The sequence below is a fragment of the Schistosoma haematobium genome, chromosome 6, assembly GCF_000699445.3.
Source record: "Schistosoma haematobium chromosome 6, whole genome shotgun sequence".
In the NCBI taxonomy this organism is placed as follows: Eukaryota; Metazoa; Platyhelminthes; class Trematoda; order Strigeidida; family Schistosomatidae; genus Schistosoma; species Schistosoma haematobium.
Window position 1 is genome coordinate 1,934,870 of NC_067201.1, and position 18,307 is coordinate 1,953,176.

At 37.2% G+C, this 18,307-nt stretch overlaps 1 protein-coding gene across 1 annotated transcript; it reads right to left on the bottom strand.

Moving 5' to 3' along the window:
- Positions 1–1,853: 1,853 nt before the first annotated feature.
- On the bottom strand, positions 1,854–2,392 carry MS3_00008289 (uncharacterized protein). The gene has a single exon (XM_051216651.1). It carries the CDS (start codon positions 2,322–2,324, stop codon positions 2,016–2,018), a length of 309 nt encoding a protein of 102 aa, XP_051065244.1. The 5' UTR covers positions 2,325–2,392; the 3' UTR covers positions 1,854–2,015.
- Positions 2,393–18,307: the final 15,915 nt, after the last annotated feature.

An 18,307-nucleotide genomic window follows, 5' to 3' on the forward strand; every position in this document is an offset into this window, starting at 1 on the left:
AGTATCAAATTGAATTGACTACCTGAATTACTGAACTTTATAACACAATTGGTTCTCTGATTTCCAGTAATAAGTTGACCCATTCTGCAATTCTAGATGACAATTCCTTCCATTCATAACAGTTCATAGGCATTGTTTAAAGGGAATGAAGTTTAACAATAATTTGAACGAAATTATAGCTACGAATGTGTATAATAATATACACTGGACACCGTGATATTCATCAATTTTGCGCTCGTCAAGTCTTCCTTTTTCAAATATGTGGACAAAAGCTGTTAAGATTGAGATATACTCTAATCGATGTTTTATTGCAATACGATTTCCTTAGTGGTTCGACATCTGATGTTCGATAGATTACAGCATCTGAAAATGGAATTTACGTTTTTTCATATATTCCATAGTACCTTCGTGTGCTTTAATAAACACATTGATTAGTTTCCTAGATTGTTTTATGATTGTTGCAGGCAAGAATTATGGCATACACTAACAGAAAAAGATCACAAAACTACACAGAAAGGATTTCATGTGAACTGAAACACCAAAGATAAACTAATTATAAAGACGTTAATGATTTCAATAAGTACTTCGAAGATTGAAATGTTATCTTCCTTATCACTATATCCAGGTCGTACTTATTAGGCCTTCTTCTTACTCAACTAAGCACACAGTTTGATTCACGCGTTTGGATTATTTTATATACTAGGAGTAATGATCTATTTACTTCTCTCTATATGGTTGGAAACAGTTAAATCAATCTACTACAACAAAACAACAGTGGGTAGCACTTTGCCAATCTTTCGTTTCATCCGAAATCTACTATTTATTGACAGTACGTAGTACATAACCTCATTTGTTATTTATTCTCGAATCCATCTTTGCAATGCAATCTTTTCTATCATCCTATAGATATCTTTTTTTAAAATTTAACTATATTTATACGAATTCAGTTCTGCCTGAATAAGATAGACAATCAAGAAATCACAGACATTTCATCACAAATCAATAACGGTGTGTAAATGGTGATAAATAATGTGTGGCCAATAACCACAGAGAGGTTCTGTTAGACGACTGCAAACAACGTAGAATCCAGTCATGTTGACAGTCTACCTACTACGCGTATATGTTATGATTTCACTAAGAAATGGCTATCTGAATCTTCAAAATTATAACTCAAATGGATCACTCTTTTCTAACATATATGATGTTTGTGGGAGCTTCAATTTATCGTTTCTTCAATAATCGAACTCCAATATTTTTATTAATTATATTATTATTGGTGCACATGTGCGATTTGCAAATAGTACTTTGCACTATCGATTTGCTTCATGGCGCATTCGAATGGAGTAAATTCGCGTCATTGATGTGGAAAAATAGACTGAATATTCTCATAAATGCTGATAGAACAAGCTTCATCAGGTCAGTTGAGAAGAAATTTACATACTTCTCTTCTTCTTTATGTGGATTGTGGTGACATAGTCGTTTAGCACGACAATAAAAGCATCCGTTTTGAAATAAACAACTCGCAAGAATTAATGCTTCACAAAACTATACTTCTGGGTTGCAAATCTTCCTCCTGTAGAAACTGATTTTTGGCCGTGTTACTTTAGACTGTAAAATATACATTACAATTATTGACTAGATCACTATTCTAGAAACAGATAGGATCAATGAACAATCCCTCACACACTGAATGATGCCATTTTTTCTCATGTTCGTTAATAATTCACTCTTGTCTTAATCGTCAGTCTTGCATGTATGTGCTTGATAACACTTCAATTTTCTCAGTACATAATAGATATTAATAGCAATTAACAACTAATCGGCAGGTAATTGAAAACAATTATGCGTGCACAGAAATAATATTTGCATTTTATTGTGTAATCATCATGTACAAAATTGTTGAAAAACATGTGATATCCAAATGAAGAATCGACTTGAAGAACACTGAGATATATTTTTGTGCAACATTATACATTTCAACCAACTTACAATTATCTTAAATTTTACGTTGTAGTTCAAACGACTAATATTTCAATCACTTCTTCGGTTTCCTTTGTGACATCCGTTGTTTTTGTATCTACTGTTGTTTGTGTATCAACTGTTGTCCTTGCTGTAGTTGTTACTGTCTCAGTAATCTCTGTGTCTGTAGAGAGAAGAAACATAATGTTTTGGTTAGTACTATTAATTCCAGATATAGTTTGATCTGAGTAGGAAACAAAAACATAACACTTACCAGTCAAACAAGGACCGTACGCACCTGCGTCAACAAAGTGAAGCATTGTGATGAATGCCACTGACATTATGATAAATATTTCGGCACGCATTATTTTCAAACTGTTTTTTGCATACCACCTGAAGGCATTATTGATTGTCTTTAATATTTACCACAGACGTTTAAATCAACCACCGCATTACATTTTATATACACAAACTATTCATACTACACCAAAATTTTCAAACATTTAGACACAAACATACGTTTGTTATTGGTTAAAGATTATTCAGTGAATACACTATGTGTCAGCCATCACAGTTTACGTAGTGATTGCACACATTTGATTTCATTAGATTTAATTAGTACACCGACAAGTGGAATAATCAGACTTTTCTGAATAGTGATTTCTTACGCAAGAGTAGAACTTGATTTTTATTAAATTGTTATTTAGAAGCGTCATTAGTTCATGAGTTACAATTCTGGTTGCTTGTTACTCATGCTTAGTAAATCGAGGAAACGTTGCAATTCTCATAACGTGAATTAAGAACACACAGAATGATACGAGCGAAGATTTTTTACCCTTAAAAACAACGATATTAGTCGAAAGTGCACTCATTATATATTGATTGTACACCCACTTTTATTACTAATCAGAATAAAACCGCATTTACTAAAATTAATTAGCGTCTCATGATGAGCAAAGTTTACGTTAGTTTGATACAAGAATATCGTATCTTCAACACAATCACACTCAAATAGTTCAATTTCATAGCGGAACACAACACCAACCACGACAAGCGCGGGACATGAAATCCAATAAATTACTGAGTTCGGCCAACAACTGACTTCTTCAACACGGGTGTTCATGAACACGTGTTCTGGGTTTCACTACACACCACTATCAGATTTTTCAAAAATCCTTGTGAATATTGACGATATTGACGCAGTCCAATTAGAATGCACTTATATCACACACGAGTGACCAATTGATCGCCGTCATCAACATCAACAATATAGGGAAGACAAACACTCACAAAGAATGATGATAATTTATTCGCGATTCTTTGAGTGTTTACACTACTGGAACAAATAAGATGACAGCACCAGTAAGACTGAAATATTTACATCGAGTGATCACATCGTACCATTATACTTACTGTACTTTCAATCCTTAGAGTTGTCGAATTCTATCGATCAACTGAAGTCGGGCTCATTAACTCAGGTGACTCAATAGTGACGGTGGGATTTATACTTCACTTGGTTACAACTTATATTCTCCCCGGCAATCGTACGAGCATCACTCACTTTCAATCATCTTGTAAAGGTTTGTTTAGCGGAAGACATCTTGCAGCACCACATCACCTATAACTGCGGCACATAGTTGATTTCAACAACTTGTAACCGCCATATCTCATTTAAATCGTATTCCGCCCTACAACTAACCTGTATGCACCATCAACCGGTAGATATGAATAGAAATAAATAGTCTGTAGCGAATCACAACATTGAGTCTAGAGCATATATCTCACGGATATACTTATGTTTAACGAACTGCTCTTAGCTAGCTGTGCAAAATACACACAATCATCACATTTCACGTATTGATAACCGTTCATATGTATTCTTAGTATTACTAAATTATATCACGGTCAAGTAAAAAGAAGGTGCAGAAAATCTCCCCGTAGCTGAATAAACCGTATCAAACTGAATGGAACACTAGTAGGAATTCTTCTCCACGGTAATAATTTTGTTCTTTCAGTTAGCCTACTAATGCAGATGCAACTGGAAATCAACTTATATAAGCAGCGAACCGACATAAACGTTATCTGACTTTACAATTTCAATCAAAAATAGTACCAATATTAAATTTTCCAGAAAATTGATTGTTTTTAATATTTCTTTACGTGAAATACTGTTAACCTACAGCCATTGCTACGGATCTTATGGCGATCTATTGAAATATCTATACACGAAATCATTCTTAATTATTAAAGTCCCACTTTGTTCAACTCCTATACAATCTTCACATAGACATCTATTTATTTGATGTGTTAAGAATAAAACTTAACATTTTAAAATTAATCATACGGCCTGTTAGTGAAGCCACTAACTCAATGTTAGTACTATCCATTCTATTATGACTTGTTAAAATATCACTATACTAAATCGTTCTTTATTTTAATAATCCTGCCATTCTTGACGTACAAATAATATTCATGTAGGTTTTTAATTTTAAGCGTGTTAAGCATTATAACAGACATTTTAGAATTATTACATGTACTTCTCAATCAGTTGCTACCGCCTTGTTTTATTAATCGATCAGCTTATCAATACACGGAGGATTCTTATTATTCTTGGTAACCTCCGGCGCGCATCAATTCCATTCAATTTGATATCGAACCGACGTCACGTTGATTCTGGTGGGAGAGTAGTGTAGTGACATTGGGCACTCAATACACTTCTATCAAAGCTGAACACAAGATAATTAGGGAAATAGGTATTCGGCATCTAACGCGGAAAAGAACCCAACAATGGATAAGGCGTGAACAATGAATTGAATTAAATCGAAATGATCGGATGGCATGGCTCGGCTTGCAAGCGAAGTCAAACTTACGCAAACTTATCTTTGTCCATATCGAAAAACTACTGTTTTATCTCCAGCCTAGGCCTGTTCTTCATCATGCATTGGCGATTGTTACGTTGCAATGAGTTGGTGTAGACGATAATGTGACTTCCACATAAGATCTCATGGATTAGGCAGTTCTGTCATGATAACTCTACAATTTTAGGATTACTTTTTATTAAATGAGCATTAACAACGAAGTAGACGGTAATTCTACAACTCCATACCATGTGAATATTTTCGACATAGTTTCGATTTTTTTATCATATTATTGTAGCGATCGGATGGAAGTTAATTTGGTTTCGTCACTTGAACAACATCAAACGTTAATAATGTCATCAGCATGTTACAATAATAGAAAGCTATTGGAGTTAAATAACTACTGATTTAGATGATTTGCAATTATTCGAGATGTCGATGTGCAATTCAATTCATGGTTTTGTTGATTGACTTATATAGTTATTGTCAACATAAGTGAATTCGATGACCGTCAATTAATCCCGATAGTTTATGATGGGTATGCTTTTCCGATGCATGATTATTGCACATCGTCCAATCAATTTCAACCAATCATTTCTCCGCTTTGACTGTAATTTCCTTAGCATGTACAAGCTACAGGAATTACCGTTAATGTGAATGTTGACCAGAAATTATTGATCTGTGATGCTTCAGTTAATGTTTTAATAATTACACACAAGCAGTTAATACGTTGTAAACAACTGACATGAATGTTCAGTGCCTCCTCTGTTATAACATGAATTATTGTGTGATCGCAAAGTGAATTCATATCGGTTCGCTTTAAATAATTTCTAAGAAGTGAGATGCCGAATTCATAGTTAACGAATAGACATTTCTATGAAGATGCTGTGTAACATTTTTGTTAGCAAACATCAATGAGTCGGCTTACGAAAGCCTAGAAAAGGGTAAAATTTTAATCACAAGCGAGCCATGCCATGGGGTGGGTTTGTTCAGACGGTAAGTGCAGATTATATAGATGAAAAGAACTCCGACTGAATTTTGGCAACTTTGAATAAATTTTTGTGAGAACAGAGAATTCGTTGACTTTAAAAGAAGTAACATAAGGTGTATATTACTCCTACCATTGACGTCTCACCCAAACCCTTGAGATTGAACACACCTCAACTTAACTAAGGTCTACAGGTCAACACTTTGCTCAATTTCAGATATGTGTAACTCTCTTTTTTCTATATATTTGCGCGCTTGCCCTCAGTAGCATTTTTGCGTGACTTTGGTTTCTGTGATTCTGAATCTGTGATTTTTGCTTCTCAATGATAAATTGTACTGAACGCAAGATTTTTTCATTCTCAGATTTATACGCCGTTGATAATGATTAAAAAACGGTTATCTAGGCTATCGTTATACGATCCTTTTGAAATTTTCTCGGTGATAATCGTTTCAAATAGCAATTTAAATGAAAACGGATGTTGTCATAGACATTACTTTCTTGTTTGCAAAGTGAGACAACTAACACCGTGTAGAGAAACCACTTTATCTACTAATCAATAACCGACTTTCTGACGTTATTCACAATGGGTTACTTTTGAAGTTATCAATGAAGGTTCATTTTCTGTTCACTAACACATATCATAGAAATCTGGGTGACATAGTAAAATACTTTTGAACTGTGTGAAGGAATGAACGTGTCACTATATATTTTAAGATTTAGACAGAATAAGCTAACTAGTTTAACCATGAGGCTGGAAAAGCATCAGTCCGGATCTAGACTAAAGATTTCGGACAGAGATACGATAGAAATTCTGCCACCTAATTGGCTGACATTAAAAAGGGAAGGTGAGTCAACAGGGAAACTGCTCGAATAACTCATGATCCTTGCACTTTTAATTAGTTTAAAATGATAAATGAATAAATGAATGACTAACATGACTGCTACACACAAACAGTTCGGAAAATACAATTATGTCCAAACTAGGTATTAATGTCGAACACTGAATTACCAAACGTTACACTTAGATTACAATAGTAGTAGGACGAAAAAGGAATGTCCTTGAGTAATAAACCGAACAAAAACTTATGATTTATAGAATAAACCAATGACAACACTCAGCGTCAGTATTTCATAGACTTTGAATTATGTGATATAATGTCCTCAAAATTTAGTTTCGTTGTTTGTTATGACTTCTTTTTATCTGTTCACATCAATTTTTTTCTCCAATCCTGAACGTTGACCTTTTACTGAACGAATTAGAAGACTTGATTTTTGATGTCGAAAAATTGATGAAACTATCATTGCCGTCGATCAGAAGGTTGCATACAATGAACAGATAGATTCAAAAAAAGTTGGTGGTCAGTAAGAAACACCTTTTATTGAAAGCACAGTTCAATGTAAATACAGCTTGAAATGTATTAAAAAGTAAACCCATAACGGCGATGAAGAAAGTAACGGAATCAACTAACACCTACATGTTTTGTCCAGCAGACATGTGATAACTCCTGAAGTACATGATAAGTTGACGATGAGACTAATGAGTATACACCATATTATTTCGCACTTAACGAGCAGTAACAAAAGACATTCATTAGAAATAAACAATCATAACTTCATCTTAGAATGTGTAAATCACTATGAGTTTTAAACAAAGATTTTACTCATCTATCAGTATGAAGTGGCTTATATGGTCAAAACACTTGTTCAAAACTAATTCAGTGTTACTGTTTAGCTCAGGTCAACAGTTGAATGATTGAATAAACTCGATTGTATGACCATTCCCAAACGATAGTACTCAAAGCCAATACACATCTGATAAAAGTTCATTTATAAACCGAACAAAATAGTCACTCAAATATTCTGTTTCACGTATATACATAACTGCATGTACGGTGAGTAGATGTCACTGGTAATTATTCCTGTTCAACCTTCAACACTTGTTCATAAATAATTCAGTGTCACTGTCTAGCTCAGGTCAACAGTTGAATGGTTGAATAAAATTGAGTGTATGACGAATAGCATTATATGTATTTTTCAATTACATTTTTGTGTATGTAAGAATATTTTCACCTTTGGAATTAATTCACAAACAGTTCTATTTAACTTATGTGAATATTAAAAACACCAGTTTTACAGAAATGTGCACTAAGTATAGGAAAGACATTATTTATAAATAGTGTATATCGATATGGGATTTTGGAAGATGGTCGTATTTTCATAGTCGAGTTACTAGGACGAAACGGCAGTCCAGTTCTTCTAGGGTTTTAATGGTGGTCTGTATTGGATTAAGTCATTTGTTCAACCACTAGAATAACTAGAATCTTTACAAATCCTCATTGTGATAATAATCATAAAGTGCTCGTTAGTGACTAGCTTGAAGATGGATTTTCTGGGACTATAGAGAAAAACCATGACCAGTGGAGCTTAGTCCGTGTCGAGTTTGAGCTGTTTATCCACCTCAGACAGTGTTTGAAGGTTGCGCGAGATCATGAATCGATTGGCGTTATACAATATTACCGTTTGATACTGGCTCACTGGTGTATTTGTTAAGCGTTCACACACCACATCGAAGGTTTTGGGTTCGAGCCCTCTGTGTGCAGTCGTGCATGTGAACCACTGTGTAGTCTCATATTAGGACGAAATAACCGTAAAGTTCTTACAGGTCTCCAATAGTCGTAAGTGATTGCAACATTTCGTCCAGTAAACCTGTTTGGATTTCTTCAGGGCAATAAATCTTTGCAATATTCAATATAAATATAATCTTACTAATATATTTATTTCACAAAAATAATATTCGATAGTTTTTTCCATGTTTGTGAAACTTCGTATTTAATTCAAAGTTCAAGCTGAAAATCATTTTCCTAGTTGATTAGATTACTGAAAATATCAATTTTGCTGTATATTTTGTACATCATTCAAGTTATCTACACTAGTTGTCTAAATTTGCTTTCATTTACTGAACTTTCTCTAATATATTCACGTTTTTTCATACGCAAATACCATGGAATTGCAAAGTATATGAGAAGGGTCATATGCAATATGATGAGCTATGGAAACTTTACAAAACTGACACACAGTTCATGAATGTCGATAAATGTTGCTTGGTGAAATCTGACTTTTCATATGAAACTGCTATTGAAACACTAGTGTAATAACTGAGCGCAAATAAATAACTTTCAATGTGAGTTGGAGGACCCACTTCATTGTTATACTCATGCCGTTTGGGAATGGTGGATATATGTAGGTTATCTGAAGGCCAACAGAACTGCTCCCTAAAGTGTTTTGCCAATGATGTTTAGAGCCTGATGTTATGAGTTTGAGGCGGAAAACTGTAACGTGGCATCAGTGCTTGAAGTCACTAACTTCTAGTCTTAGCCATGCTGGTAGATACAGACTACTTGGTTGGGGTTTGCGCGACTATCGTAATCAATATTTGGAGACTCTGTGTTACATGCCTAGGAATCGATCACAATGACGTGCGTGTATACACTCTTTGACTTCTCTTGAACTGTGAGATAAAACTGCCTATAAAATTCTTTCTATCAATTACTTCTTGCTTCCTGTGTTGTATCCTAATGTACAATTCTCCTTTTATATGTTAATTTCACTGAAGTAACTACTTCTATAAATTTGGTGTTTATCATATTGTATTAATGAGGAGCGGTAACCTGAACCGAAGAATACATTTGCTTTGTCCTACGTTGTATATGACTGATTGAAATTTGAAGTCACGGATCACTTAATTAAACATCAATTTAGATATAAATCTATAAAACCCGATTTACCGTAAAGTCATTTTTTCATCAAATTTGTCATAATAAAACATTAAGTTTTCTCATTAAATCAATTTTGTCTCATTCATAATATCTTCATTCGGATTAAATCAATCAGCCCGACATTGAATATGATGAATCGTGGTTCTTAACTTGTGTATGTCTTTGGTGTAAATTTTTTGACCAGTTCCAAATTCACTTCCGTATGGCTACAAGGCCTTGTAACATCACAACTGATGTCAATTTGTGATAAAAACGCCACACTCCACTCTTAATTTTAATCCTGAACAATTTGGAGACCCCTTGCTTGCACCGGTCATTGCCTCGAACGAGTCTGTTAATTGTCCGCCATGCACGATTTTGCAGTTTTATCCATCATAGGAATTCCGTATGATATTGTCTATCTTCTCATGTTCGCTGTAGTGTCGATGAAGCTTCCATAGTGTTGTTCTGTCCACGTTATCAAATGCTTTCTCGTAGTCAATAAAGTTGATGTGGAGTGATGACTTCAGTTACTGCCATATCTAGTTTCAGTGCCTCTTCTGAAATGTTGCCTGGTCCTGTTGCTTTGCCAATCATGGTTTGTCTGATGACGACGCTGATCTGTTCAATTGTTAATGGGCCAACATTGATTGGGAGGTCCATGGGTGCTGCTCCGATGCCGGGCGGGTTCATTTGGGCCGGTCAATTCAAGAGTTCTTTGAAGTGCTCTACCCACTTGTTCCACTGTTCTTCAATGCTGTCTTCCTTGCTTTTCATTGGTTGTTCTGGTTTACGATAGGCCATAGACAGTTTCTTTGTTGTGTCATACAGATGTTTCATGTTTCCTCTTCTTGCAGTCTTTTTCGTCGTCATTGCTAGATTTTCCACATACTTACGTTTGTCGGTTCGAATGCTCTTCATCAATTGCCTGTTTACTACTGTATATTCAGCTTGTTCCTTGGCTGTCTCTGCTCTTGTTCGGCTGATAATGATTGCAGCCTTCTTGTTACTCCTTTGTTTAATCTTATCCAGTGTATCTGCAATGATCCATCTCTTGTGTTGGTGCTTTTTGCAGCACAGAACCTCATGACATGTTGAAGTGATTGCCTTTTTTATTCCTTTTCGGTTGCTCTCCATAGTAGTTTCCTCTCAATTGAGTAGATCATGAATGGCTTAGAATTTTTTGCTGAAGACTATCTTAAATGTGTTGACTTTGTCAGTATCCCGAAGAACAGCCGTATTAAACTTTTGTGATGTTTTTCGACCCGTTTTCCAGTGCTGGTTTGCAAATCTCTCATCACTTTTGTTCATTTCTCTCAGTCCATGTCGTCGCATGATGTCTTTATATCTGATGTTGTCCATTCTAGCGTTGGCATTTAGGTCTTACGATGGTAGATCTGATCTTAAACACCTACACTGTAGTCGCTGGTTGGTGCAAAGCAATGGATGACGTTAATTTTAATGCCCTCCTTCTTTGTTTCAATGGAGGCTTTGATGATCTTTGGTCAATGAGATTCCTATCCTATAGGTGCATTTTGTGCTTGTTAAGATAACATCGATGCAACTCCTTGTGTATCTAGATCTTTTTTTCCTGATTGCCTGAGTATAACGCAAGCTCTCCTGAAGCCAGTCGTTGTTGTTCAACCTGCAACCAATGTGTTTTACTGATTCCAAGCACCTTCAAGTTGTATATCATCATTTCTGTAGCAACTAAGATGACTATCACTGCCTTCCAAATTGTACGAGCGTATCATGTACCCAAATAAATGGGTACTGTGGGTGTCAGAAGAGGCATCGGCCCTGCGATTTCCCAAGGAACCCGTCTTTCATCATGAGGCGACATAACCCTTCTAAATGAAGACCTTCTGACCACCAGGGCGAAGTTTAAGTGGTTTGAATACATTTTGCTGGTTAGCCTTTTTTGGCGAGTTAGTTTTCCACGGGATAAGTAGCTAAGCCTATGGTCCACCTCCTGCCTTTATCCCGGCTTGTGTGAGGGAGTAGCACTAGAGGTGCAATATTAATTGCCGTAATTTTCACCTCATGAAATTGATCAAGCCTTTCAAAATTAAAAGGTAATTATAAGTAAACTCTATCAACTGTTTCTCAATACGTCAAAAGTGTATCCATTATATGTACCAGAAATTCACTGATAATAATGAAAATACAATTATCCACATCTGTGTATGCGTTTTCAAATGTTCGGAGTTTTGTAAACTGAGTTATTTGGTTACAGCTATTACTAACGTATTTTAACAAGCGTACTAGCGTTTATGCTTATTATATTTCTTTTTATATTATATCGAGATATTGAATTGAAATAAATACTCATGTATAATAGCTTAACTCCGCCTGGAGTCCCTCCGGGGGCTACTGCCGGTCCCAAGCCCGGATAAAGGAGGAGGGTTGGGCATAGGGTTAGTATCCCCATCCCGTAGAAAACTAACTCGCTAAAAAAACGCTAACCAGAAAAAATTATTCAAACCTTTTAAACTCTGCCCTGGGAGTCAGAAGATCTTCATTTAGAAGAATTATGACGCCTCATGATGAAAGCCGAATCCCTTCGGAAGTTATGAGGCCGATGCCCCTTCTGACAACCAGAGCAACCATTTATTTAGGTACATGGAATGTTCGTACAATGTGGGACACCGGAAGAGCCTTCCAGATTGCTGCAGAAATGAGAAGATACAACCTAGAGGTACTTGGGATCAGTGAAACACATTGGACACGAGTTGGACAACAACGACTAACTACAGGAGAGCTCCTGTTATACTCCGGCCATGAAGAAGAAAATGCACCACATACACAAGGAGTTGCATTGATGCTGTCCAAACAAGCACAAAATGCACTTATAGGATGGGAATCTCATGGACCAAGGATCATCAAAGCCTCGTTCAAAACAAAGAAAGATGGTATTACAATGAACATCATCCAATGCTATGCACCTACCAACGACTACAATGAAGACGCGAAAGATCAATTCTACAATAGGCTGCAGTCAATAGTCGAGAAGTGCCCAACAAAGGACCTGACCATTCTGATGGGAGATTTCAACGCCAAGGTTGGAACGGACAACACTGGATATGAAGACATCATGGGACGACACGGACTGGGAGAACGAAACGAAAATGGTGAGAGATTTACAAATCTATGTGCCTTCAATAAGCTATTCATAGGGGGCACCATATTCCCACATAAACGCATACACAAAACCACATGGACTTCACCGGATCACACAACACAAAACCAAATCGACCATATTTGCATCAACAAAACGTTCAGGAGGACTATAGAGGACGTGAGAACCAAGAGAGGAGCTGATATAGCATCAGATCATCACTTACTGGTCGCCAAGATGAAATTGAAACTCAAGAAGCACTGGACAACGGGGCAGACAGTATCACAAAAGTTCAATACGGCCTTTCTCAAGGATACTAATAAACTCAACGAATTCAAGATAGTCCTCAGCAACAAGTTCCAGGCCTTTCATGATCTACTCAATGGAAAAGGAACTACTGTGGAGAGCAACTGGAAGGGGATCAAAGAGGCAATCACTTCAACATGTCATGAGGTCCTGGGTCACAAGAAGCACCACCACAAGGAATGGATCACTGTTGGTACACTGGATAAGATTCAAGAAAGAAGGAACAAGAAGGCAGCAATCAATACCAGTCGAACAAGAGCAGAAAAGGCCAAGGCACAAGCTGAATACACGGAAATAAACAAACAAGTGAAGAGGAGTATCAGAACCGACAAACGTAACTATGTGGAAGATTTTGCAACGACAGCGGAAAAGGCTGCAAGAGAAGGAAACATGAGAGAACTGTATGACACGACAAAGAAACTCTCTGGAAATCGCCGCAAACCAGAAAGACCCGTGAAAAGCAAGGAAGGCGAGGTAATCACCAACATTGAAGAGCAACAAAACAGGTGGGTAGAACACTTCAAAGAACTGTTGAATCGACCAGCTCCACTGAACCCACCCAACATCGAGGCAGCACCCACGGACCTCCCAATCAATGTTGGCCCACCAACAATTGAAGAAATCAGCATGGACATCAGACAAATCAAGAGTGGCAAAGCAGCAGGACCGGACAACATCCCAGCGGAGGCACTAAAAGCAGACGTAGCGGCAACTGCACGGATACTCCACATTCTCTTCAATAAGATTTGGGATGGGGAACAAGTACCAACAGACTGGAAAGAAGGACTACTGATCAAAATACCGAAGAAAGGCGATCTCAGCAAGTGTGATAACTACAGGGGCATCACTCTTCTCTCAATACCGGGAAAAGTCTTCAACAGAGTATTGTTAAACAGGATGAAGGACTGCGTAGACGCCCAACTTCGTGACCAACAGGCAGGATTCCGTAAGGATAGATCGTGTACAGACCAAATCGCAACTCTACGGATCATTGTGGAACAATCAATTGAATGGAATTCATCACTCTACATCAACTTCATTGACTACGAAAAGGCATTTGATAGCGTGGACAGAACAACACTATGGAAACTTCTTCGACACTACGGCGTGCCTCAAAGATAGTCAATATCATACAGAACTCATATGATGGATCAAACTGCAAAATCGTGCATGGAGGACAGTTGACAAAGTCGTTCAAAGTGAAGACCGGTGTTAGGCAAGGTTGCTTACTCTCACCCTTTCTATTTCTCCTGGTGATCAACTGGATTATGAAGATGCCAACATCTGAAGGGAAGCGCGGGATACAATGGACATCTAAGATGCAGTTGGATGATCTAGACTTCGCAGACGATCTGGCCCTTCTATCCCAAACGCAACAACAGATGCAGGAGAAGACGAACAGTGTGGCAGCAGCCTCAGCAGCAATAGGTCTCAATATACACAAAGGGAAAAGCAGGATTCTCCGATACAACACAGAATGCACCAATCCAATCACAATTGACGGAGAAGATTTGGAAGATGTAAAAACCTTTACGTATTTGGGCAGCATCATTGATGAACAGGGTGGATCTGATGCAGATGTGAGGGCGCGGATCGGCAAAGCAAGAGCAGCATATTTACAACTGAGGAACATCTGGAACTCAAAGCAACTGTCAACCAACACCAAGGTCAGGATTTTCAATACAAATGTCAAGACAGTCCTACTGTATGGGGCAGAAACCTGGAGAACTACAAAAGCCATCATCCAGAAAATACAGGTGTTTATCAACAATTGTCTACGCAAAATACTTCAGATCCATTGGCCGGACACTATTAGCAACAACGTACTGTGGGAGAGAACAAACCAGATCCCAGTGGAGGAAGAAATCAGGAAGAAGCGCTGGAAGTGGATAGGACACACATTGAGGAAAGCAACCAACTGCGTCACAAGACAAGCCCTCACATGGAATCCTGAAGGTCAAAGGAAAAGAGGAAGACCAAAGAACACATTACGCCGAGAAACGGAGATAGACATGAGAAAAATGAACAAGAATTGGATGGAACTAGAAAAGAAGGCCCAGGACAGAGTGGGTTGGAGAATGCTGGTCAGCGGCCTATGCTCCTTTGGGAGTAACAGGCGTAAGTAAGTAAGTAAGTAAGTAAGTATAATAGCTTATTATACTTGTGGTTTACTGATAAGCATTTTAGATGGCGGTCAACAGATTACGTAATTTGTGTAACTGAAAAACAACTTGTAGTGCACTTTCAGGGGGCTGAAGTTATCAGTCTGTAATTCTATCATCAAATTACAGGATACTTGAATCTTATTCTCAGTAGGAGTTTTTGTTTCATAAGTGCAAGCGATGTATATGAAAACTACAATGGAATGATGTTAAATAAAATAAACATGAAATTCTGAACTCTTCACGATTCCACTGGTAACTAACTTCAAAATGTAATCCAAGGAATTCCAGTGAAAAAGCATCTATGAGGAAGTTTAAAAATTTTAAACTTACGACGTTTTTACATTTCATGCAATAGAAGTTGTTCACATAATATCGCGAATCGAATGAAATAAGACAATGTTAACCATTGGTTTCCGAGTCAGTTTTCCAGAGCCTCAATGTACTTGATCACGATTAAAAGCCGTTGGTTAAATCTTAGCACTCAAAGTCATGGCTGTACACAAACGTGTGTGAACCCGCAACCATCTGTATACCTGTCAACTCACCAACGATGGGAGACATCATGCAAATTAACTATGAGAATGCAACAGAACCTGAAATTGTGTCAGCCGAAGCACTGAAGTCACACATGAAATTGACTGCAGCATGCTCCATCAATGGGACTTTGTTCGAAATTATGGAATGAATTGATGAGATCATCAACATTATATGGAATTATTCTGACAGACTACACTGCAAATCGATGCAACGAGGACAGTTGGCTGATGCATTCGAAGTGAGAACCGGAGTCAGACAAGGCTGTCTACTCTCCGCTTTTCGATTTCTTTCAGTGATCGACAGGACTATGGAGACCTCGACATCTGAGGGGAAGCGAGGAATACACTGACAACACATTAGTTATGAACAAGTGTTGTACGTCAGACGATAATACTTACAGGTGACATCTACACAACATGTATGAGTTATATATATGACACATATTATTTGAGTGATCCTCTTGATCATCTTCTAGATGAAATTTCATCAGATGTATTTTGGTGTTGAGTCATAAAGTTTACGACTGGTCAATCTGTTGCTCGTGTTAATTTGTGAATGGATTAGAGAAGAATTTCTGATTGTCTCTGTCGTTTTCGACTGTCGGATATGTATCAGGACTGTCTATAATAATAATAATAATCTGGATTGCGAGCCCTCTTTCGCATTGCTGGTCAAGAACTGCAGGTGAAGAATTACACACAATCAGTTATTGTATTGATGAACATTCAAGAGATAAATGTACTTAACAATATTTGACTTCATCTCGTTTCATCTTATATCTTATTGAAGGTATTATATTACTTACAAATACTCAGTAGTTAAATTTATATTCGAAGAGGTTTATTTTGTTTGGCATGATGGTTGGTATTTATGTAGCTTAAAATTCATTTCGAAGAATAAGAGGAAGATATGTAAGCAGAATCGAGTTAATCAAATGACTTCAGAGGCAATAGATGACAAGCTACTCCGCAGCTGGACTCCTTGATAACTCAATCACATACTTACTTACGCCTGCCACACCTCGTGTACGAGCAAAGGCCACTGCCAGCATCCTCCATGAAACTCTGTTTTGGACAATCCTTTCCATTTCTTCCGTTTTGCTATCCATTATTTTCACGTATGCTTTCAATTATCGACGCAATATGTTCACGGGGATTCCTGTTTTTCTTCCAACTTCAAGATTCCAATGACCATATTCCCCGTGTTGCAATATGATTATTTCCGTAGTGTATGTCACATCCACCTCATGCGTCTCTTCCTGATTTACTTCTCAGAAAAAAGGTGGATTTTCCTCTCCTACTGACTCCGTTGCTGACTGTTTCCGATCAGCGCACATTCAGCATTCTGAGTAGACAGCCAGATTTCTGAATAAATATCAGTTAACTCGAAAGATCTTTAGTCGAATGAACTGAAGATTTCTGAATACTGAACATTCATTCAGAAAAATCTATGCCATGTTTGTGACGGTCGATTCTGATCACATAAAAAGCAAACACATTGTAATGTTATACTGCTGAACGAAACAGAAAAACATAATACTGTGATCAGTCTAGACAAGGTCCGTAATAGCTTCTCATCCATACATCGAATCACGGACTTCTGAGTTCAGATAAGGATCCATTTGAACTCCATGATCTGAGACATTTCATTCCAATGCATAATGGGAACGTGATCAGTTAGTGCACAGATTTCACCACATCACGTCACGGATGTTCACTGGAATTACAAATAATAATAATTATATATATATATATATATATATATATATATATATATATATATATATATATATATTGCTGCATGTGCAGGTTCACGCCCTTTTTATAGGCATGATCTATAAATACAACATCTGTCGGTGCACAACGTGCTTCCTAACTTATTAACTTTATAGTTGTCACAAAGTAGACTCCTTGGGCGCTTGCTGTAATCCGTGACCTTGAGAAGACGCGTAATTCAAGTTTGTTCCGGAAGTCAGAAGTTTCATAGCTGTGCTGTCAGAGCAAGATTCTGAAGAAGAAAAAAAAGAGAAACGGAAGAGCAGCAGGGCACTTGGATATGAAAGACAAACCTTGCATAACACTGTGTAGCAGAACAGACAGAGGTATAATAAATGAGATTAAATTCATACTGTCTGTTGTCAGAGTGAAATGAAGTCAGAGACTCCATATTAGAGAATGAAGTAATCAAGAACCATGAGTCGTGTCGTTTAAGAAGTTGGAGTAAGCTTACATAAGCGAAGGGAGTTCAAGGTTGGTACAAGGAAAGCGGTTTATTAGAAGTGTGTGTGCATAAAGAGGGTGAAGTTTTAAGAATACTAATGAATATACCTATTATTGTCTAATTGTTTCTTTCTTTTTGTCTTTTGTCCATTCGATGCCAGCCACACAATCCTAGTGTGAAAGTCCGAGTTAGCATGTTATGGGTTGTCTTAGTAGAATAGCTCATCCGGCATAAAATTGGAAACATGAGTCTGAGTGGTGAGCGTAGGAAGACAATCTATATCAAAGATTGAGTGACTTATTCTCAATCATAAAGAGCCTGATACGTACAAAATATTCCGCCCCCAAAAGCACGGTTGGATTGAAGTCATCACCATCCCTCCTTTTGTGATTTTGGGCTCA